This window comes from Arvicanthis niloticus, chromosome 2, assembly GCF_011762505.2.
Source record: "Arvicanthis niloticus isolate mArvNil1 chromosome 2, mArvNil1.pat.X, whole genome shotgun sequence".
In the NCBI taxonomy this organism is placed as follows: Eukaryota; Metazoa; Chordata; class Mammalia; order Rodentia; family Muridae; genus Arvicanthis; species Arvicanthis niloticus.
This window is the reverse complement of record NC_047659.1, coordinates 50,203,051-50,224,491: the sequence shown is the minus strand read 5'-3', so window position 1 is coordinate 50,224,491 and position 21,441 is coordinate 50,203,051. Positions and strand designations below refer to the sequence as shown.

General features: G+C 51.7%; 3 protein-coding genes across 4 annotated transcripts; all 3 read right to left on the bottom strand.

Moving 5' to 3' along the window:
- Positions 1–212: 212 nt before the first annotated feature.
- Positions 213–5,179, bottom strand: Hoxd9 (homeobox D9). Its single transcript, XM_034496313.2, has 2 exons — positions 1,545–5,179; positions 213–1,197 (listed from the first exon to the last, which is right to left on the bottom strand). The coding sequence occupies exons 1-2, from the start codon at positions 2,320–2,322 to the stop codon at positions 956–958; spliced, it is 1,020 nt and encodes a 339-aa protein (XP_034352204.1). The 5' UTR covers positions 2,323–5,179; the 3' UTR covers positions 213–955.
- A 71-nt stretch (positions 5,180–5,250) lies between these two features.
- On the bottom strand, positions 5,251–11,879 carry Hoxd10 (homeobox D10). The gene is made up of 2 exons (XM_034496036.2): positions 7,691–11,879; positions 5,251–6,333 (listed from the first exon to the last, which is right to left on the bottom strand). Exons 1-2 carry the CDS (start codon positions 8,643–8,645, stop codon positions 6,056–6,058), a joined length of 1,233 nt encoding a protein of 410 aa, XP_034351927.2. The 5' UTR covers positions 8,646–11,879; the 3' UTR covers positions 5,251–6,055.
- A 3,637-nt stretch (positions 11,880–15,516) lies between these two features.
- Hoxd11 (homeobox D11) lies at positions 15,517–21,061 on the bottom strand. Of its 2 annotated transcripts, none has more exons than XM_034496532.2 (2): positions 17,265–20,576; positions 15,517–16,487 (listed from the first exon to the last, which is right to left on the bottom strand). In XM_034496532.2, exons 1-2 carry the CDS (start codon positions 18,037–18,039, stop codon positions 16,252–16,254), a joined length of 1,011 nt encoding a protein of 336 aa, XP_034352423.1. In that variant the 5' UTR covers positions 18,040–20,576; the 3' UTR covers positions 15,517–16,251. The 2 variants fall into 2 exon arrangements, 1 of the variants encoding a protein (XP_034352423.1); XR_013108648.1 differs by lacking the exon at positions 17,265–20,576 and adding an exon at positions 20,594–21,061 and having other exon boundaries at positions 16,343–16,487.
- Positions 21,062–21,441: the final 380 nt, after the last annotated feature.

Sequence of the window (21,441 nt, the reverse complement as noted above, 5' to 3'; positions counted from 1 at the left end):
AGGATAGTGGAAGTGCCAAGTCACCTTCAAAAACTATGCTCTTTGGCCAGGTGTGCTTACACAATGGGAAGCTTCAAGGCGCCTCAGAGACCCTCCAAGTGCTAGAGCCTCCAACCTTTAGCAATGTGTCCCTTTTCAGGGATGAGACAGTCTGAGGATTATGTTATTTTGCAAAGACACAGAGAGCAGTCACACAACATTTAGGGCCAGCGGCTGGGCTGCATTTGTTCAGATCAGCATTTATTTGTTGGAAGCGGTAACATTTACAACTGGTCCTCAGGCAAGAATATGGAGGGCCACCTCCCGAGGCTGCCCAAGGGAGCCCAGCCCTCCCGGGGAGAAAGTAGCTTCCCTGGTGCACTGAGGACTAAGCCTCAGCCCACCCCATCCCAACCTCGTGCCCCAGGGCCCTGGGCTACTCAGTAGGCCTCTCTGGAAGTCAGTCCGCGGACTCCCCAAGGACAGGGGTTTTCCTGCTGTGAGCAGCTGAGCTGGGTTTTGGTTGGGAGAGCAGGAGTAGGGGTATCCACAGTTACTCTCTTCCTTTAGATTCTCGGAATTAGATAGTTGGCCCTGTTTGGGAGGCTGGATAGGATGAGACTAAACTACAGCACTTTTCAGAAACATGAGGGACATTTACACAGGATAGGGCTTCATCAAGCCTGCGTGCACTCACAAAATATAGCGTTTCCTAAGGAATCTAGGGAGTGGGAAGGGGAGGGAATGGGAGAGGACAAGACTTCAAAGCCACTTGGTTTCTCCAATACATATGCGAGCAAATACAGTGTCCCCCCAAATAACTCACAGAGACCAACCACACAGTCACTTCTACCTAAAAAAGAAGAAAGTCCGAGTTGCTGCAGAGTTTCTGAATCAAGCACCCACAAAGAAAACAACAACAACAAAAACCAAAACCCGCTGCTTTCTGAGAGCCGCAGGCCAGGCCCGCACTGGGTCAGTCTCCTTTGGGACATTTCTCTTTGCTCATCTTTTTCATTTTCATCCTACGGTTCTGGAACCAGATTTTGACTTGTCTCTCTGTAAGGTTCAGAATCCTGGCCACCTCGTAGCGCCGGTCCCGGGTGAGGTACATGTTGAAGAGGAATTCCTTCTCCAGCTCTAGCGTCTGGTATTTGGTGTAGGGACAGCGCTTTTTCCGGGTGGAGCGAGCGTGGATCCAGTTCGCTGCAGGGTTGTCTAGGAAGAGGGGGGTTTGCAGACCAGGGAGCGAGGGGCGGAGGGGAGGAAGGGAGAGATGACAGGGTGGGGAAGAGAGGTCGTTAAATTAATTTCACCAAGGATGGACGCTTTTCACAACTTGGGGGAATTATCATAAAAAGCCTTAATGCCCGCGCTCTGTTTACCGTACAAACCGCGCGCCCAAGGTAGGTGGTTATGGGAAGCTTTTTTATGGATACGTGTTGCTCGCCTAGGCTTGGGTAGGCGTCTAGACGTTTTTATAGGTTAGTAAAACTATCAGTTTTGCACATTCGAGCCTTACAGGTTTCAGCAATAAATCAGGGGGCAATTTCTTTTGCACTTACTTGGGTCAAGTTGCTGCTGCGGCGGCTGCGGCGGCTGCTTCTCCTCCTCCTTCAGCGGGCAGCCCGGGCTCGGGTGATCGCTGCAAGCAGAGGGCTCGGACGAGCCTCCCGCCCCAGGCCCGGTCCCGATTCCCACCCCGGGCCCGTTCCCTGACGCCGCTGCTGCCGCCTTGTCCCGCAGGAACGAGTTGCATGGGAATTCTGGGCCGCCGCTCCCCTGGGACTCGCGGGCCGCGGAGCACTCAGTCCTTTTGGAGGAGGAGGACGAGGAGGTGGAGGAGGAGGTGGAGGCTGCAGCGGAGGCCGGAGCCGCTCCGGTTTCAGGCTTAATTCCGTAGTGGCGCCCGTTGGCTGGGCCGCCGGGGCTGGGAACGGGACCCGGGCCTCCGCCACCGCCGCCACCACTGCCACCGCCACCGCCACCGCCCGCGCCACCGGGGAAGCCGGGCAGCGGCTCCATCCAGGAGCGTACGTAGCGGCCCGGCTCGGCGGCGGCCAGGGGCGGCGGGGACACGTACGGGTGGTACAGGCCGCTCATCGTCGCCGCCGCCGGGGGTTGGGCGGCCACCGCGGACCACGAGGCAGAGAACACGGACGATTTGGGGGCAAAACTACACGAGGCGAACTCGGCGGCGGCAGCAGAGCCATCGGCCACACCTGCGGGCCGGCCCTGTGTCCCCGGCCCCGGTGGTCCAAAGCGCGTGGCGAACACCTCGTCGCCCTCATGGCCTATGAGCGAGTCCACGTAGTAGTTGCTGAGGGTGCCACTGGACGACATGTTGAGGCGCCGCGCGCTCCCACCCAAGGTTACACTGCCCACCGCCGAGCGGCTCCTCGCCCGCGCCCGAGCCGCCGACTAGTTCGCAGGCTGCAGCCACCACCATTGGTCGCGCGGCCCACGTGATCATATTTACCAATACCCGGAGTAAATCAGTCCGCTAAACTGGGGGCTGCTGTGATTTTAAAAAAAAATCATCATCATCAACAGGAGCGTTGCAGTTAGAGCTGCCAGGACCGGGTCCACGCACCAGCCCGGCCTGGCCCGGCTCAGCCAGCCCTGGTGGCGGCGGCGACCACAGGCCTAACAGCGGCCGCAGGAGGCGCTGGGGACTATTTGTTCACCTCTTCTTGCCTCTGTGGGTCCTGCGATCTCCACCCGGACTCTGGCTCTCCGACTCCTGGGCTCTGAGCTGTGGGCCTGGCTTCTAAGGCACACCTAGGCGATTATCCAAAGCCCGGAGTAGTTAGAGGCTCCCCAGGCCGGTGCTGCCCCAGGCAGGCGGGCCTTTAAGGGCAGCCCCCTGTCGCCCAAGGGGAGTCGTTCTCCCCTCACCTCTTTTCTTACCTAAACCCACCCCTCCCCACACATACCCACACACGCTCTCTCACAGCTTGGCGTGTTGTTTAAAACAGGTGGAAGACCTCTGTAATGATATTATGCCTTTCAATAAAAATTTTATGAGGTGTATTTGATTATAGATTAATGTGTCCCTAATAAAACGGACGGATGGAGCAGCTCGGAGGGCCCCCTCCCTCTACCACACTCACACACTCCCTGGGCAGCCACATGTACACCCTCGACGTGAGGCTAGGCACACGCCCCGAGGCCTAAGGGGTGTGCTGGGTCAACTGGACTCCCGGGCCTGGTCCAGCTTAGCATGGCTTCCAAGGGGCGGCCTCCAAGGGGTGTCTCTCTGCCCTCGGATGGGTGGTGAGCATTGGAGTCCAAAGGAGCCGACAGTGATGGCCATGGTGCCTCATCCTTTTCCATCCTTCTGGAATGGCCCTGTAAGAAAACATGCCACAGAGTGGGGGAACCCAAAGGCCAATGGGGCGGTTCTCACTAGCCGGGTTAGCCCTGACTCGGTGAGGCCTGCAGGAACCGCATCTCTGAGGGTAGGGTCGCTGCATGCTTTTTTTCATACTGAGAGGCCAGCAAACGGATTCTGAAGATGTCTTCAAAATCCAGACGAAAGAATAGGTCCTTGATCCACCCCCTTCCCAGTTTTCCCCACTTGCCTTGAGAGGTAAGGCCAGGCAGCCTTGAATCTGAGAGAAATGCCCATTGTCACTCCCAAATCCATGGTGCAAAGCCTGGCTGGGAGCCGAGACAAAAGCCGCTCGCCAGCAGCGGCTGAGAGGGCATATTCCTCGCTCTATAAGTTGCCCAGAGCACCCTTGGAGGGCTCCCAGCCCACCTCTAGCCCCGGAGAGAAAGGGGGTAAATGGCTACTTAGGGCCTGATTGATTGCCTTTGCGAATGGCTTTCTGATTTTGTTTCAGGGGGCCTGCCCTTTTCCTGTAGCACAGGGTTTCCCCTATCAGCAACTAATGGCGCTCCCCACATCGCTGGGAGAAACGCAGAGGTTAAATTTACTCTACTTCTTTTGCCCATCCAAGGTAAGTCAGGGGCAAATTTATTTCAGTCCTCTCAAGCTAGAATTGAGTCAGACACCTCTCTCTCTCTCTCTCTCTCTCTCTCTCTCTCTCTCTCTCTCTCTCTCTCTCTCTGCGCTAGCCTCAGAAAATACGCCCCTAAAGGGGCAATTGGGCAATTTGGAATTTAGAAGGATTTGGGGTTTGGGAGTGGAAGTTTAAATATATATATATATATATACCGAGCATCCTAAAGACTGTCTGGATGGGGGCTCTGAAGCTCAGAGAGACTAAATGGATCATTCTTGGGAGGAAAGGGGCCTGTGTTTAAAAGAGAAAAAAATCCTGTTTTGTGAAATTCTTTGAAGATGGGTTTAAACCACAGGCCAGACCTGGGGCAAAGAGTTCAGTTACCTCTTCCCACAAGAAGCTCTTCCCCCTTTCCTGGCATCACTAGATGAATGTGAGATCAACGGTAGGGATTCTACAGAAGCTGGTTTGAGTTTTCCAATCCATGTGTATAAAAGGTCCATTGGACAGACTTGTTGGAAACTCGTGGTCACTTGTAAATGCTTTCAGTCACCTGACAGCTCAGGCACAGTGACTGCAATGAGCATTTTGTAATTAAATAACGAGAGATTTGACTGGGGGAATATTTCCATTTTTTTTCTTTTAAATAGTTAATGTGGGCCACTCAAAAGCAATGGCTGAATACTAATCCTTTTCAGAAAGGAACCAAGGTAAAGTAAAATGAGAAAACTCACCCAACCTTGGCTTCGCTGGGTCTGGTTGTCTTGAGCTTGGGGCGGGTGGGAAAGAGAAAGGGGGTGAGGGGGCACAATTGGATCCAGTGCCATGCTAGGCTGTTGCTTGTTCTTGCAACCGAGGCCAGGCAGGTTCCAGGTGTGCAATACTAGTTTCAACCTAGCCCCTGAAGATGGATTCCCCAGCCAGAAGTCACCAAGAGCTCACTGAAAACATTAAAAATAACATAAAACCAAAACCAAAGAGAAGAAAGCACTCAAATGGGAACTGAAGGCAAAAGCCGGCATAGAGGATAGGCTTACTTACCAGGCTCCGGGTAGAGGGGAGAATGCAATTATATTAATATATAAAGGGGAGAATGCAATTATATTAATAAGATTAGAGGGTGGGAGAGGGGAGAACAGTCTTCCCAGTTATGAAGACTGAACTCCCAGGCTGAATGATAAACTCTTCTCATCCCCTCATTGCCATATTCGAGCACCCTAGGTCTTCTCCATCTTTTCTCCTCCCATCTCCTTCCTCCTACACCCCCCCCCCCACTCCCCTACTCAGCTGCCCCGGAAGAGCAGTTTAGTCAGAAAAGACCCTCCCCAAAGGCTTTCCTCTCCACCAAAACGTATTTCCATTTCAGAAAGCAGAGAGAACAAACTCATTTCCAGAGTTTATTGCATTACACATGCGACCAGAACATGCACAGAAAAGCACAGGTTGCTCTTGTACTTCTACCAAACCACAGATGCACCACAAGGAAAGGCTACAAGGCATAAGTCATCAATACTCCATTTCACCAAGGACAATTGCTAAGTTCATTGTGAAAAGATACATTGTAATGTGCTTTTCGAAGTCCCCCTCCCCCCAAAGCTTGTGGGTTTTCTTAATCTTTTGAAATATATATAGATATAGGATTTTTGTTTTTTAAATACTGGATGTTTTCAAAATGCCATGAGTTCATGGGCTAACCACACACAGAGAACTTTTATGTTAGGAAAAACATGGAGAAGTCACATTGCTGGCTGGATAGATGGGTGGATGAGTGGATATGGTTAGATGAATGTTCTACAGTTCCAATAAGTTAAGACCCAAATGAAAATGCGCAGTAATAGTTACCCTGCATTACGATGAAAAAAAAATAAATTACACGTGCTAAGTTTTTTTAATATATATATGTATACTCATAGGGATTACAGATCACTTGCAGCACGAACAGAATGACCCCAAAGTCACATTCTAGCAGGAAAACAGAACAGAACAAAACAAAACAAAAAACCAAAGAGCAATGAAGGTTTTGTTTCCGCCTTCCCAGTCCTCCAGCACTCAGGCCTGGAACTCGGTGCCCCCTCTTGGATCCTGGCCTCACATGGGCCTCAGACCTAAGAAAAGGTGAGGTTGGCGGTCAGTTCTCGGATTCGATTCTCTCGGCTCATCTTCTTGAGTTTCATTCGGCGGTTTTGAAACCAAATCTTGACCTGCCTGTCGGTGAGGTTAACGCTCTTACTGATCTCTAGGCGGCGCTCGCGGGTGAGGTACATATTGAACAAGAACTCTTTTTCTAATTCCAGCGTTTGGTGCTTAGTGTAAGGGCACCTCTTCTTTCTGCCACTCTTTGCAGTGAGCCAATTGCTGGTTGGAGTATCAGACTTGATTTCCTCTAACAAAATTAAAGGGAGAAGAAAAAAAATCAAGAATTTTTTTTTCTCTCAGTCCATTCAAATATACCCTTGGCCATGACCCTGCTGCCAGACAGGCTGCTTTTGACAATGCTGGTATTAAACATTACTTACAAAGGTGGGCATGAAGGGGATTGTAAATTGGTACCCGTTTAGAACTAAATACTTAACAGGATGAATGAAAGGATATTCTGTGTCAGGGCTGCCTCTTCATATTCTCTCTCTCTCCCTCTGCTACACAACTTTCTGGCTTGCACAAAATGTGACTATAATAGCAAACTTTACAGGATTCTCTTCCCCCCAAAAAACCATTCTAAGCCGTCAGCCCACCAGAAAGAACCATAGCTTGCTTCATCTACCAATCTCCCTGCTGCTCCAAGGCCCCAAGTCCGACGCCGCTTCTTACCCACCCCTCCTAGGCAGACAAGGAGAGATCCACAACCATGTTTATTGAGACCCAGGCTGTTTCAAGAGATAACCCAGGAAGCAAGGATACCTTCTCCACCCTGACCGGGCATTGTTACAGTTCCCCCTTCCCCCCTCCCCCAGAATTTCCTCAATTTTTCTTTGCTCTCATACAAAAGCCTTCCTCCAGAAATGTAACTCTGTGGCTCACCGGTAGACACTGAGGAACAGACTGCAGAAATGGGGGTGGGGGCTCAAGATTTCTCCTTAGAAACCCATATCCCTGGTTCTTTGCATTACCCCAGCCCTAGGTGGGCAATGCAGATCCGTTCTGCCCCTCCTCCGCCTTTGCCCTCTTTGTAGAAGATTGCAAAGCCTGCGGCACTTTCCCCAGACAAAGCCAAGGTTACCTATCTTTGTAAAGGCAAGAAGTCCTCTGCTTCCCCACCCAAGCACCGACAGGCCAAACCATTTCTTTCCCCTCTTAGATCGCAGGATGCGGGGTGCAAATCCTTGAACACAAACACGGTGTCTTGGGCTACCTTAAAATGATCCCTGGGTTCAAGGCAAAACTAGGGCTGCAAATCTGAGCCAAAGAAAAGCGGGCACTGGAGCCCTGTTTACAAGCGGCTGGTCTCCTTTTAGCTCTTTTGTTGTATTTCGGATCTGGCTCAAGACTGATAAACCCGGCAAGCCTCTCCTCTGCCCAGGCGCCATCAGCGTGGGGCCAGGTCTGGCCGGAGCAGCGGGAGAGAAGCCGGGACCCTCTCAAGGCTGGGGTCTCCCTTCTAAAAGCCGGGTGGAGCAGCACCTGCGGAGTTGGGCTCTGGGCTCCGCGGCCCGGGCCCCCCGCTCTGGGCACCCGAGAGCTCCCTTTTCGAGGTTTTACCAGACTGCACGCCCCGCTGGGGTGGCAACTCTGTTCATACCGACCTTTGCTTTCCTTCTCCTGCACTTCAGGACTGGACACGGAGACCTCAGCCAGGCAGCTCCTCTCTTCTGGAAGGCCGCCTTTGGCCTCGGGGCTCTCCACTTGGGAGACTTTAGTGGGCTCCTGGCCGCTCGCGGTTTCGTTCATCTTCTTTTCCATCTGCAGCTGGGCAGCCGAGAGCTGCGGCTTGGCCGCGCCACGAGGGTTGAGCTGGAGCATGACAGTAGAGCTGCCTTCGGGACTGTTATTGTACTCTTGGGTTTTCCCGGTGGCGTAGGTCTGACTCAGTCTAAAATATCCAGGGACAGGAACCTCGGGGTTCTCAACAGGACAAGACTCGGGGACCAGCCTCTGGTACGAAGGGACCTCGGCAGAAATGAGTTTGTTGCGCTTATCAGAATACATGCAGCAATTGGATTCTTCTTTAATGTTGGCGGTGAATGAGCAAGTGGGGACTTGCTGTGTAACAGGTTGCTCTATTCGACAAGATCTGTTCGGGTCTGTCCAACTGTCTACTTGAGGTATATAAGGATGTACATTCATACCCATATTTTGGTGGTTCACTTCTCTTTTGGCCAGAGACGGGAGCAGTCCACAGGTTTGCATTCCATAGGTCCCCATGTCTGCGCTAGGTGGTGGCATGTACATGCTGCCGCTGCTCGAATAAAAACTGTCACTCCTGCAGGCACTGATCAAGGAATCTACTAAAAAAGTATTAGCAGCAGGAGAGCTGTTGGGAAAGGACATTTTGGGGAGGAATTTGAAGAAGAGAGATTGTGTCCTTTGTAGGCTGACATCGCTAGGAAAACATTCCCGGTGTAATTGTGGATGCCTCTGCCGACCACATGACAACCAAGCCAATGAGATTTGAAAATGGCCTTGAGCCGCAGCCTCCTTGCAGGTCACGTGTTCCACAGCCCGGCCGGCCGGCCGCGTAAGCACGGACAACAGCGACATCTACTAAGCGCCTGTGATAGTGCGCGCTGGAGACGACCGGCCCAGAGCTCTGCTGCCGGCCAGCCTGTCTCCCGGGGCTTGTTTGGCCGGCCTGCCTGCCCCACTCGAGTCCCCCACCCAGCCACCGGGTCCCGCCAGCGGAAGGAAAGGCTTGATTCCAGGGGCCTCCGGGAGGACACGCGCACTGAGGGAAGTCAGAGCGCTGTGGTGCCTGCTCACAGAAGCGCTTTCCCTGTACATACCCAGGCAGAAGGCGCCCAAGAGGGCCGGTTCCAAGGAAGGGATAGGGACGCGGGCTGGTTAATTTAGTATTGGGCAGCCAGGAAGGTGAGTCCGATTCCTCTAGTTCGGAAACATCCCTCCCTAGAGTTTCAAAGGGGTGTGTGTGTGTGTGAAAATCTCCAGTGCAAAGATTGGACCAAGGTGTTGGGGAAGCACTGGCGAATAGGGCCGCGAGGGTCGAGAGGCCACCACGCAGCTGGGCAAACCCGAAGCTCGGTTGATGGTTCCAGCCCGTAGCTACCCTCTCCTTAGATCCTTCTGCCAGAACTAGGGGGCTGGGGTCGGCACCCAAGAGCTCCTGGAGCCTCGACTCTGAGAGTAACCACACCCTGACCTTTGAGGGCCGGCCGCTGGGAGCTTCCTAGCCTGAAGATAATCCTTCGCCAGCCATTCCCTATCCTAGAAAGCGTCTCTCTGGCTCCCAGAGACAGCTAAAGCCAGATTTCCTTCCCCTGATAACACAGGGCAGAGAGAAAGGAAGCGGAAAAGAAATTTTTTTTTTTTCAAAAGAAAAGGGAAAACTCTGACCCTCCGGACTCCACAAGTTTTAGAAAACCGGGCCAGGAAAAAAGAAATGGAGAGAGCAAAGCAAACGTGTCATTTAGATCTTCTGCAAAGAAAAATACGTTTTCCTTTTATGGATTTTGTAAAAGCATTGGTTTCTGACAAGTGCAAGGTACAAAGGGTTGTGGAATTTATTAATACATATTAAGAAGAATCAGGGCGATCAATAAAATTCTCATCTACATTCTTGGGCTACTTGGTAATTTTCTTGCTTCTGAAGGTTTTTAAAGAGTTATACCCGCTGTTGCCACAAACGGGAAGATATTTTATTAACAAATCAATCGAGACTTTGTAAAGGATAAGATTAATAGTTAAGATTTAGCATAATGGCGTTCGCTTTATGAATTATTGAAAATTATACTATTGATTTTCCCCCTTCGCTACTAACCAAGAAGGTCAATTTTTGTTTTAACACAAATCGTCAAATATTAAAAGCTATAGTTTTGTCAGAAGTTAAATTTTATAGTTTTGGACAATCCCTAAAATTCTTTGACAAGGTTTTGTTTGGACAAGAAAGGGAGTAAGACGGGAGAGTCTTAGTCTTCCGTTTGCTCTGGTGAGGGAAAGTTTTATAAAGAGGATATGGTCTGAGGTTGTGGTCCGGCTCATTAAAGAACAACCACTGCCACAACCACCGTGGAAACTCAGAGTTTTATGAGAAACTTGAACAACTTCCTCCTTTCTTCTCTGGTTGCAGGCGGCGAGCCGCCTTGCGGAAGCCCGGGGCCTTAGGACAGCAGCAGGGAGCTTTAACCTTGATTTCCAAAGACTTGCCCTGGACCAGAGGCCCTGCCAGTGTGGGGGAGCCGTCCTTCGGCCTTCCGGGTCCCTTTCCTGGCAGTCAAGAAAGTAAAACGGACCCGGAAACTGTGACCGTGAACCAGCTCCCAGTCGGAGAAGACATCTGTGTTCCCTTCTCCCACATTCGTCCAGGAATGGGCTGGCCTTGGATTTCAGGCCCAGCGACTGAACTTGTGGATAAATCTGTTTTCCGCCTCAACAGAACATTTCTGCGGGGTTCGATGCTCTTTAAGGAGCCCTCAGCGTTCTTGGGGACCTAGTTGCTCCTTCACAAAAACATTTCACACACACACCAGCAAAGTCCTTTGTCCCCCTCCTTCCCCTAAAGGAATTTCTCCTGGCCTGATGAAAACAGGCTTGGAGGTTATTTTCGGCCTTGGGACCGATTGGCTAGTCTCCTCTCAGTGCCCTCGCCCAAACAATAACCCCTTTTAAAAAACTCCACGGTGGCAATGAGACAGACCTTTTAAACCTTTACGCAGCTGTTCAAATACAACATCATTGTCAGGTTAAAGCCTGGCGCCTCTAACTGCTCTGGCTGCTGCACCCCGGTGGTGGAGCCCGAGATTTAAACATTACCTTTCTACAGGGGTGGCTATTTTTAAGCTGGGGAGGGGGTATGGGGTGTTAAGTAAGGCATAGGGGAAAAAATAACTTTTGTCCCTAAGTTGCTAAGATCTTGATCAAACCTAACAGTCGATGATTAGCACCTCAAAATTTCCCCTTTTACATTGTGGCGATCAAATTCTGAGCTACAGCTAAATATGACCAGAGCTGAACAAAGTGCCCGCTGCACTGCTCTCGGCAGTCGCCCTGACGCCAGCCTGGCGTTTTAGCATTGTGTTGCCTTGCATCTCGGGCCAGGAGAGCTGCCCAGATTTCCACTGCCAAATTTTCCTAATCCCAAGCAATGCAGAGCTGTTCGATCTAATCAGGAATTTTATGCCCATCAAATGCCCTTTCATAATCTTTATTTATACAGGAAGAAAACACCCAGTCTAAAAACAAGCAATTCCTTACTGAGCTGGTAAGTCTTCAGTGAAGTAAGAGAGGCAAGCGCTGCCTTCTCTCTGTGTGGGTCTTTCTGTTTCAGAGCCCCATGGCTTCAAGCTCAAAGTCACCTCGTATTAGATTGGGGTTTAAATAGACCTTCACTCAAAGGCAGGGGGGGAAATGTGTTTGCCAATTTAAAAAATGTAATCTATTCTCTCAAAATTCTAATCTTTTTCTCTTTCGAATTTCTGCTTTCAGACTGATTCCTCGGGGCCAAAACTGTCAATATGTTAAATTTCTAGGATTTAAAACTTGAGCAAAATGAAAATTCTGTAAAGGAGAACAGAAAATGTGTCTTCAGATCTTAGATCGGACACAAAGCAAACTGAAGGGAAAGGCAGTAGCTTTAAAGGCCAACTTTTATTTTGCTTAGAGTGTTTAATGTAGTGGCTAGTGTTTTTTTAAGTCTTCTTTAGATCTTTTAGAGCAGTTAATATTAATAATAAGTCAATATTGCATCATAAAAGAGATGGATACCCATATTTGTACCAAGACGCCTGTCTCCCTGGCAATTTTTTTCCAGAGGAAAAAAAATAAAAAGGTCGCCTTAGTAAGAAATTACCATTTGTGATGATGATAATGATGATGACGATAATGGTGATAATAATAATAATAATAATAATAATAATAATAATAATATGGCTTGCATCTTCACTCTCTTGTCTTCTTCCGGAGGGTAGGGTAGAGGTTCAGGGCCTAAGAAGACCTATGGTCTCCTAGAGTCTCCCTGAATTAGAGCAGTAAGCTGACACTGGATTTTGTCACTCTTTGGACATAGAGTGGATAGAGACAAATTAAAAGCTGCCTCCCCAGGGCGCCCGTCTGGGTTGCACTGCGCACTATGGCAGCAATTGGAAAGGAAGGGACAAATGGGAGACTACTACGGACTCGGTAAGGGATCTACAGAGATAAGCGAAAGAGATGGAGAAGGGCCGAGCCTCTCTGTATACAGACACAAAAGACTCCTTCCTACTTCAGAATCTGAGAACTTAGCGCCTCAGAATCCGTGGCCGTCAAGGAGCCCCATGCACTCTAGCCGGCCCCAAGAAGGGGAGATTTTCAGCCCATGAAGTCCCTGATTCCATCCCCTGGCCCATATCAGGACCACATTGGGCGAACGCGGCCGGGAAGAATAACACTGGACCGAGCAGCAGCGGTGGTCCGCCGGCGGCTGCCAGCCAAGGCCAAGGGGCCCCCGCACAGCCAGATGCGCGGTCGATGGAGCCGCCTACAAAGGAACACAACGACATTTGGGGAGGGGGGTCTCACCCCATTAGACTGAAACCGAGGTTAGGCCCTGAGAAAGGTCGCTTTACAAGAGCAAAGCCGTCCGGCAGCAAGACAGGCAGAGCCGGGCATCCGCGCGGGGAACACCCACGCCTCTCTCTGTCGCCTAGCCGGGGAGTCATGGCGCCCCAGCCTCCCGCAAGCCAAAGCCAGCTCCGGGAAACCGGGAGAACTAGCAGACAAGAAAACCCTAGAGCCAGAGGTCCAGCGGATGGAGGGAGGGAGACAGAGGTCAGTGGAAATTTCAGGGGTTGCAGGCTCCTAACAAGGAACATAGGGGTGAAAGGGAGAGGGAGCCGCCATCCTCCCTTAGAGCCCTTTCTTCACACTTGTGGACCGCGGGCAAGGATGCAAGCGAAGGGGACATAGACATTCCCCAGTGTCCGAGAATTTGCAGGAGCAGTGCAATCACAGGATCAATTTTAACTGTTTGTAAGAGCCAGTGTCCAAAGCAAACTGCGCACCTCAAGGTCAGCAGGCAGCTAGGAAAGGTGGCCCGGATTCTGTCAAGTACAGTGGCCTGTTACTTCAAATGCATTTCCATTGACGACACTTTAAAATATAAACGCCCTCACAAAGAGTCTACTATCTTCAGTAGCCGCATCGGTCCAGTCTGGCACCCGCACCCCAATTTCTAGCCCTCTCTGCCCTTGGGGTAGCCAGGAGTAGCACCAAGCCGTGCATGGATTGGAATCCTCAGCCCACAACGACGCCCACGGTCCTCATGGAGTTTCATTTTTTTCCCCCTAAGTACACGCTCAGCTAAGTTGCCAACGCCCTAATCTGTTTTAAACAAAAGCCGTTTAATCATGCCAGCCATCTGAAAGCTCACAAGACCCGTGCGGTTTGGGGGAAATGGGAAGGGGTCCTAAGTTTGTCATCGCTCTCCACACTCAAACCAACATGAAAATAGATTTCCCTAATTTAATTAACTCTCAATGGCTACGACGTATTTCAAACCACAGCTATTTGTCTTTTTAAAAATATCTTCTTGACACCATCAGGTTATATACCAAGGTATTTTTCACAGCGGCTTTAAGGAGACAACGATTAGGGGGATTTCCTGTTTCAGAAGACTAGTTGCCTCTGTCTCTCTACAACTTCTCAAACTCATGGCTGGCTGAGACAAGCAAATAGCAAACACCTTAACTACTGCCTGTTTCTAACGGGCGGGCCAAGATTCCTTATTAGAATCTAGGATTGGAAAAAAAAAAAAAGGTACCGCAGCCTCTTGGCAAATAAGGTTTCTGGAACGAGAGCGCGCCCTCGTGTGGCTGTAGAAGTTCTTGCAAACGGAAAGTAGTTTTTTTTTCTTCTTCTTCTTCTTTTTTTTTTTTCCTTCTCGTTTGCCTGGAGTATGCTTGCTGGCACACAGCTTGTATATTTAGACTCAGTTAAAAGAAGAAGAAGAAAAAAGAAAGATAAAGCTAAAGAAACAAACCAGTTTTATGGTTTGTTTCAAACAAATAGCATGATCCCACGAAGGTCATATTATTAGGGAATTTATATGTAAACCAATGCCCAGAATTCTAAACAAAAAAATCTCTTTCTGAGTGAAATACTTAGATTGTCTGCTTTGCTTCTATCTTATCCCTTACCGAAGATTTAGAAATGGGTTTATGAAACAATATAAATATATTTTATTTTGTTCTATATTTTATAGTGCCAGAGTTTATTTAGCAGGGTGGCAAATTGCTTTCAAATGCTAGGGATAATGTACACCTAATCAAAATTTACTCTCTCAAACGTCGTTTTTAAAACGGCAGTTCTTCATTACAGCAAAGAAAAACTCTTTCTAACATCTTCCCAAATTGTCAGCACACCCTAGCTCTAGTAATAGTTAATAGGCATTTTGATCTAACAAGTGTTTTTCTTTCCTAAGAAGTCAGTTGCTATTAAATTACTCAAATCTTTGGAGGGAAATTATGGTTATTGATCCTGAAATTAGAAATTTTCTTAGATTTATGGCGAACCCCTAGTATGATTCTGTATGGTCATAAATATGTGTGTGGGTCTGGGGGTGTGAGCCTGTATTATGAGACTGGGTGGTGGTTGGAAATCACAGAAGAACTTTAAGGCGCCTAATTATTCAGAGAGGTTAAAGGTGATGACCTTGACATTTTGGAAGTTCAAAGGCATACACTTATGCACTTATGTTTTTCTTTATCCCCCAAAAGCTTTGACAATTTAAAAAAATCATATTTTAAAAAGCATACTTCCTCAGGAGAGGCATGAGGCGCTGGGCATCTTATGGATTAATTTTTAGACTTTGGGCTTCTGAGAGGTTAAGAGTCATAAGATCCACTTCACTCTTGTCAGATCAAGAGGAGGTTTTCTCACGTCTCCAGTTTATTGCACATTGCGGAAATCTCTTTTGGGCCCACCAGAAGGTGTATAATATAACCCAATTAAGCTGTTTAGAACTTTGGGTTTTATGGTGTTGTCTAGACAGTTCAAGGTTTTGTAAACAGCCTGGCTTGGTCCTGTGACATAAAGGGCACTGCAGCCCTCACCACATTCTTTAACTTAAAGCGATGAATGTGGTGAGAAGCAGTTTTGCAGCCCCTGGCCTTAGTCCAGTGAGGGGGGCTCGCAGTCCCTGCTTCATGCTCACTATGACACCAGAAAGACCCCAGGTCCTGTACCTATTACCTTCCTCTTAACAAATTTTCCCGGCCTCCCATGGAGGCTTTCCCCCCTTCTTCTTAAGGAAATCTGGCTCCTTGTCACCATGCTAAGAGATCATTTGGATCTTCTAATTAATTTTAAAATTTGTTTTGTCTTTCCAAAAATTCCAAGTTCATTAGACTAGGGGTGGGGGTGGGGTGAGAATTTTCTTTTAGATTTCTACTGCTTCAATCTCATTGGGGGGGAGGAGGTGGAGGGGGGGAGACAACCAGCATTGCTGGATCACATCATCATCAATTCAGAAATGTAACACTAACGTGGTGATTTTTTTTTAGAGCCAGTGTAGCCTACAGGGGGTGTGAAGGACCAATTCCTATTATGGTGAGATTAAAAAGTGTCCCAGCGGGCTTTCAGTTACATGGGGAAGGGGGTTCTGGTCACTAAGACAGCCTGATTAGCCACTAAACTTCTTCAAACAGTAAAATTCATGCAGTGTATTGAAGCTGTAACCTCCATTTTGCTAGAAACCATTTATTCACACACAAAAAGACAGTGACTCATGCCCAAAGGTACATTTCCCAGAGTTTAAATAATCTGTGTTCACTGAAGGGAAAGAAAGGAATTTCTTAAACTCAAAACAAAACACCAGCTCCTTCTAGCCCCATGGCCTAACTCCCTACAGATCTCGCCGCGTCCATGAGGACTCGGAGAGAGCGAGAAGAGGAACAACAGCACATTGGCGGTAAAATTGTAAAGGGATGTTTGCATTTACCATGTTCCCCTTATTAGGATCCGCTCAGCCAAGTTCCGGGCCTCTTCCTCAGGCTGTAGTGGTCGCTGGGAGGTCCCGAGTTGAACGTGAGAAGGAATCGTGAAGTTCCACAGAGAAGAGGCGTCATTGAACCCAAGGACATTGGGCCTGCGGAGGGCAGGCTGGTGGGGAGAAGTGTGGGTGAGTGGGGCTCTGGGGAGGGGATACATCCTGGAGCTCTCAAAATAAGGGGTTTCCAGTGAAATACTGCAGACGGTCCCTGTTCAGTTTCTTTTCTTTCATCCTGCGATTCTGGAACCAGATTTTGACTTGCCGGTCAGTGAGGTTGAGCATCCGAGAGAGTTGGAGTCTTTTCTCTTTGTTTATGTATACATTAAAGAAAAACTCGCGTTCCAGTTCGCGGATCTGGTACTTGGTGTAGGGACAGCGCTTTTTCCGGGATCTCTGGGGGGCCACTGCAAGGAAAAGAAACCAAGGGGTGAGAGAGGCTACTGCTTGCCCCCACCCGCTCTGGCCACTGAGCTAGCTAGGGCCAGGCTTTGGCCCAGTTAGGGACGTCCCTTGCCGCCGTTGAAAGGCCCTGCCTGCGTCGCGGGGGATGATATATGGGCGGGCACAGGAGAGTGCGGGCGTGAACATGTGTTCACGCCTGGAGACACACCACACACACACACAGAGAGAGAGAGAGAGAGAGAGAGAGAGAGAGAGAGAGAGAGAGAGAGAGAGAGAGCGACAGAGACGCTGGCACTGAGATAGGAAGAAGGATGGCAAGCCAGGGGCTCTGAACTGGACCGTGAAAGGAAGGAGAGAGACAGGAGCGCGTCCACAGGGGCATCTGCTCAACTCTGAGCTGAGCGCCAGCCAGAGGTTTAGGTTAAGTCCAGTGCAGAAGATCACCTACCTCCTCCCTGAAAGGCAGGAAGCTCTCGTGTTGCCACTCACCAACTAGCTCCAAATGTCCTTCCCTCCTCTAAGGTCCTCAACTCACCCACCCCCACCCAAATAGAGGGAAAGCGATTAATGTCGTCTTCGAAGTCTACCTTAAGCCCACCTAAATTGGTTTCCTATCATAAACACGCTTTACAACGACCCGGGAAATCTTATAGGATGTATAAACCCCCTCGAATGCTTATAAAGTAGCACATAAAACGGCGCAAGCAGAGGGAGGTCCCCGCCGCCCCCCCTCCACCGCCCCGGGCCAGCCCCTCGGCCCGCGCCCCGCGCCTACCTACCTGTGCCGCCGCTCTTTTCGGCCCCCGCCTCCCCCGGGGGGCCCTCGCCTTCACCGCCGCCGCCTTCCGCCGCCCCCTTGGGCTCCGGGCCCGGAGTCGCCTTGGCGCAGGGACTGCCCCCGCCGCCACCAGCCCCAGGCTTGGGGTCGCCCTTGTCAGCGGCGCCCTCGGGCTGCGGCGGCACGGGAGCAGGCTGGGGCTGCGGGCCGGCGAAGGGGGGTCCCGGCGCCGCCTCGTAGAACTGATCAAAGCCCTGGGGCAGGATGCCGTTGCGACCCACGGCGCTGTAGAAGTTAGAGGCGGCGGCCGGGGGACCGTGCGGTGCCCCGGGAGCGCCGCACACCGGCTCAGGAGCCTTGAAGAGCACGTCTGGCCGGCGGCCGGCGGGCGGGAGCAGATCTCGCTGCATGGCCGCCTCCTCGGCAGCCGCTGCCGCCGCCGCTGCCGCCGCCGCCGCGGCGTAGTAGGGAGCGTAGCCCCCGGAGCCGCCGCCGCCCCCGCCGGGACCGCCACCGCCGCCGCCCCCCGCGCCGCCGCCGCCGCCACCGCGGTATGGCCACTTGGCGCGCTCCAGGCCGTAGTCGCGAAAGGCCACCTCCCGCACGGGCTGGACGTGCGGCGCCAGGTTGGACGAGTAGGGGAAAGTCATCTGGCACGAGGACGGCTGCGAGAGGAACGACGGCTTGCTGGCGAAGTCCGACGGGGCCACGTAGTAAGCGCAGCCCGGCAGGTACATGCTGGCTGCGCTGGGGCCGCACTCGTCAAAGTCGTTCATGGCTGCGCGGCGTGCACGCCGGCAAGCCTCGGGCCGCTCCCCGCGCCTCCAACCTGAGCCATCGATTGCACAAGAGGCTTGGGCCAGGATCAACTAAGCAAAAATCCCCACCGGGCGCTGACGTGCAATTCATCTTGATTGATTCTGGTGGTAATTATGTCACGTGACGCCATGGAGAGAAATGTCCTTATATCTATATCAGCGCTAGCCAACACGCCCCGGGACGGCTCCTGGCGCCGAGACGCGCGCACGCTGGGGGCGGATCGGCCTCCAGCTCCCGCCAGCTCTCCCAGGGCACTCCCTGACCAGGCTGCGCTGCAGGCCGGTCACCTGCGCGCCGCCGGCGGCTGCCACCGCTGGGCGCATCTGCCGCCACCGGACTGGGCCGCCCGCCCGCCTTAGCCCGCCCGCGCTGCTTTAAGTACCCGGACCTAGGCCGGAGGGGAGGAGGAGGGAGGGAGAAGGAGGGGGAGGAAGGGGGAAGGGAGAGCAGCCGAGAGCGGTGGGGGGAGCCCCGGCCCTGGCACTGAGGACTAGGTGTGAGAGTGTGAGGTTCCCACCCCCACCTTTCCTGCAGCCGCTCCCTCCCCCGCGATACAGCCACCCTCTGTAGCTCACCGGCTGGGAGCTTGTTGCTTCTTGTTCAAGGGGCGTAATTGCGACACTCTCTAGGGCGCAGGGAGCCCTGATTTACATATTTCTCTGCGGAGTGCGTTCCGGCTGGTAGGGATTTGGCTCTCTTGGGTTCTGACACCAGGGACCAGAGTGCAGACCCCGGAAAAAACGACTCCCAGGAGCTAGGCTTGCCGTGGGCCTCGGTGCCCATTCGGCCCTTTCTCTTCCAGGTTTTTCCCCTCTTCTCCTGGACCTCTTTTCTTTGCTTACTCCTCATTCCTCTCCTGTCTTTCTCTCTTCCTTTCCTGGCCTCCGTCCCTCTTTCTCTCCTTTCTCCAGTCTTTCTCAGTCTCTCTCTCTCTCTCTCTCTCTCTCTCTCTCTCTCTACTCAGCCAGCGTGGAAACCCGGAGGTCCCGGCTTTCTGGCTTTCCTCAAAGCTCGAGGGTCTGAAGAACAAAAGGAAGATAAGTCCCACTCTCACAGAATAAGGGCCCTACTCACCGCCCACAGACAAACCCCTTGTGCGTTGGCCTTCCTCACCGTCTTCTGTGTTCAAGTCCCTTAGGGCTTTCACTGTGTTGGAGCTCCACTAAGGCCTGAGCAATCTTGTGGCATATCCCCCAAACTCCTCTGGAGCCCTTGAATTTGATGGTCATAGCATCTTCCAGAGAGATTGGTTGGTTCTCTAGGGGCCCTCAATAGCGTCTGGCTACCCGCGGGGGTCTATCTGCACCACCTGACTCTGAGGTAGACTTTTCTGGGCCCCCAGCCACTTGCTCCAAAGCCTCAGTCTCTTTTGGCAATCCTCTCGGGCCTGGGGTCCAGAAGAGGCCTGGGCTCTCACCTTCAGCTTACCAGGCCTTAGTCTCTCTCTAAATTCCAAATCCCAGAACCAAAGGCATCAGTCTGCCTCCTTTCTCAGTATTCCTATGCCCAGGAAGATCAGCCCAGAGGCCTTGGCTTCAGCGCTATGCTCTGGTTAGGCAGCTCTGTTTACGTGCTGGTTCCCTCCCGTTCCCCAGGTCGCTGCAGTTCGGGTCCTGTGCTCTCTGCGAATGGAGCCGACTTAAGAGAAAAGGCGGGTGTTCTGAGTTAATATCTATTTTCTAGCCGTCGCCCCTTCCTCTTCTCCTCCCTCCTTTCTCCATTCCTCTCTTTCCTCCGCCCTCGCCCATGTCTGCTTCCCTCCCCCCAAAACTGCGCAAACAGGTCTGTGGCAGTGATGGCTGGAGCTCACCAAGATCTCTCCCACCTAAATGCCCATCCTATGTGACCCCTCCCTGCATCTTCCACCCCCCACCCAGATTCCTGTTGACTCCATTCTGCTAGCCCAGAATCCGACACACACTGTGTTTTTATCTGCCTCCCTATCTCCATCTCAGTCCCAAGCCTCTCCCTTTCTGAACCCTGGTCGACGCCCCTGGATCTGTCTCCTAAAATGGCTCCCCAGACACAGCACAGTGTTCCTGGGGTCGTTCAGGACGGAAGGCAGCGGCGGGGTGGGGGGGAAGGGGGGGCTCAATCTTTGCATGTCTTGGGATGCAAAACAATCCCCCCACCTTCTCTCTGCTCACCCCACCGAGTGGGTTGTAAGACAGACCGTCGCCCCTAAAGTGAAGTCTGCTGGCTGCCGAAACGGGAAATGGAAAGGAGGAACCCATTCAAGTTCAACGACATGGCGACGGCAGCTCCGGCAGGAGCCGCGCTTTGGCAGGGGAGGGTGCGCCATCTGCAGCAGCGCGCTAGCACATAGGGTAAGGGGCGATGGGGCCCCCTCCATGCCTTAGCGTGCAAGTCGCCCCCACAGAACACCCACAGCATTCATCGTTGGCCCAACCCGCTTTGCTCTTAAGCCCCAGCTCTCTGCTTTGGTCATCACCCCCCAAAAACACGAAAATCCACAGCCCCTGGACCCGCGCGTTCCGCTAGAGAACCTACCGTGAAGACCCGAGCGTGTGTCCTTGTCCTTGCTTATGCGGTCCTACTGGAAACACAGGGAGCACACACGACCTTCGGGGCTTGGCCAGCAGCTCCGAGAACGATAGCTTTCTGCGCAGCGCGTAGACGCGATGCGGTAATTTTGAGCCACCCAAGATAAGACACTAACTTGACCTTAACTTTGTCAGGGCGCCCCTGGTATCTGGAGAACGTGAACAGACACTGTCTGGCAGCTCTCGTAAAAGCTGACTGGGGAAGGGATTCTGAGTCATTTCATTTATTACCACTACAGTTCTGCAAGAAAGCTTTTCCTCCCTGCCAAACTTTAATTATTTATGCTCTTTTACGAAACGAAGGAAGAGAAAAGCAGGGGAGGTGGGGAAAACACCCAGAGCCAGTCTCTTCTCTGCAGAGCCTACCGAAAAGACTTAAGTGGAGACTGGAAAACAACAACAACAACAACAAAAAAAAAAAAATGTGGGAAGATCACCTTTGTCCAAAGACTGTTGGACAGGCGCTGTGCCCCCGACTACCACTGAGGGGAGTGGATGCAGCTGGGAGAGGCCAGTGATGGGGCACACCTCCCTCCCCCACCACCAGACATGAATATTTACAACGATTCTGGATTTCTCCTCCACTAGCTCGCATCCAGGAAGCCTCCCTAGCCTGCCTCCCTAGCCTGCCTCCCAAGGGGAGAACCCTCGGCCCTTAAAAGCTTCCCCTTTTCGGCCTCCAGAGCTATCAACGGAGTGAAGAGCAGGGTAAACCGTTCCTTTCTTTCTTTCTTTCTTTCTTTCTTTCTTTCTCTCTCTCTCTCTCTCTCTCTCTCTCTCTCTCTTTCTTTCTTT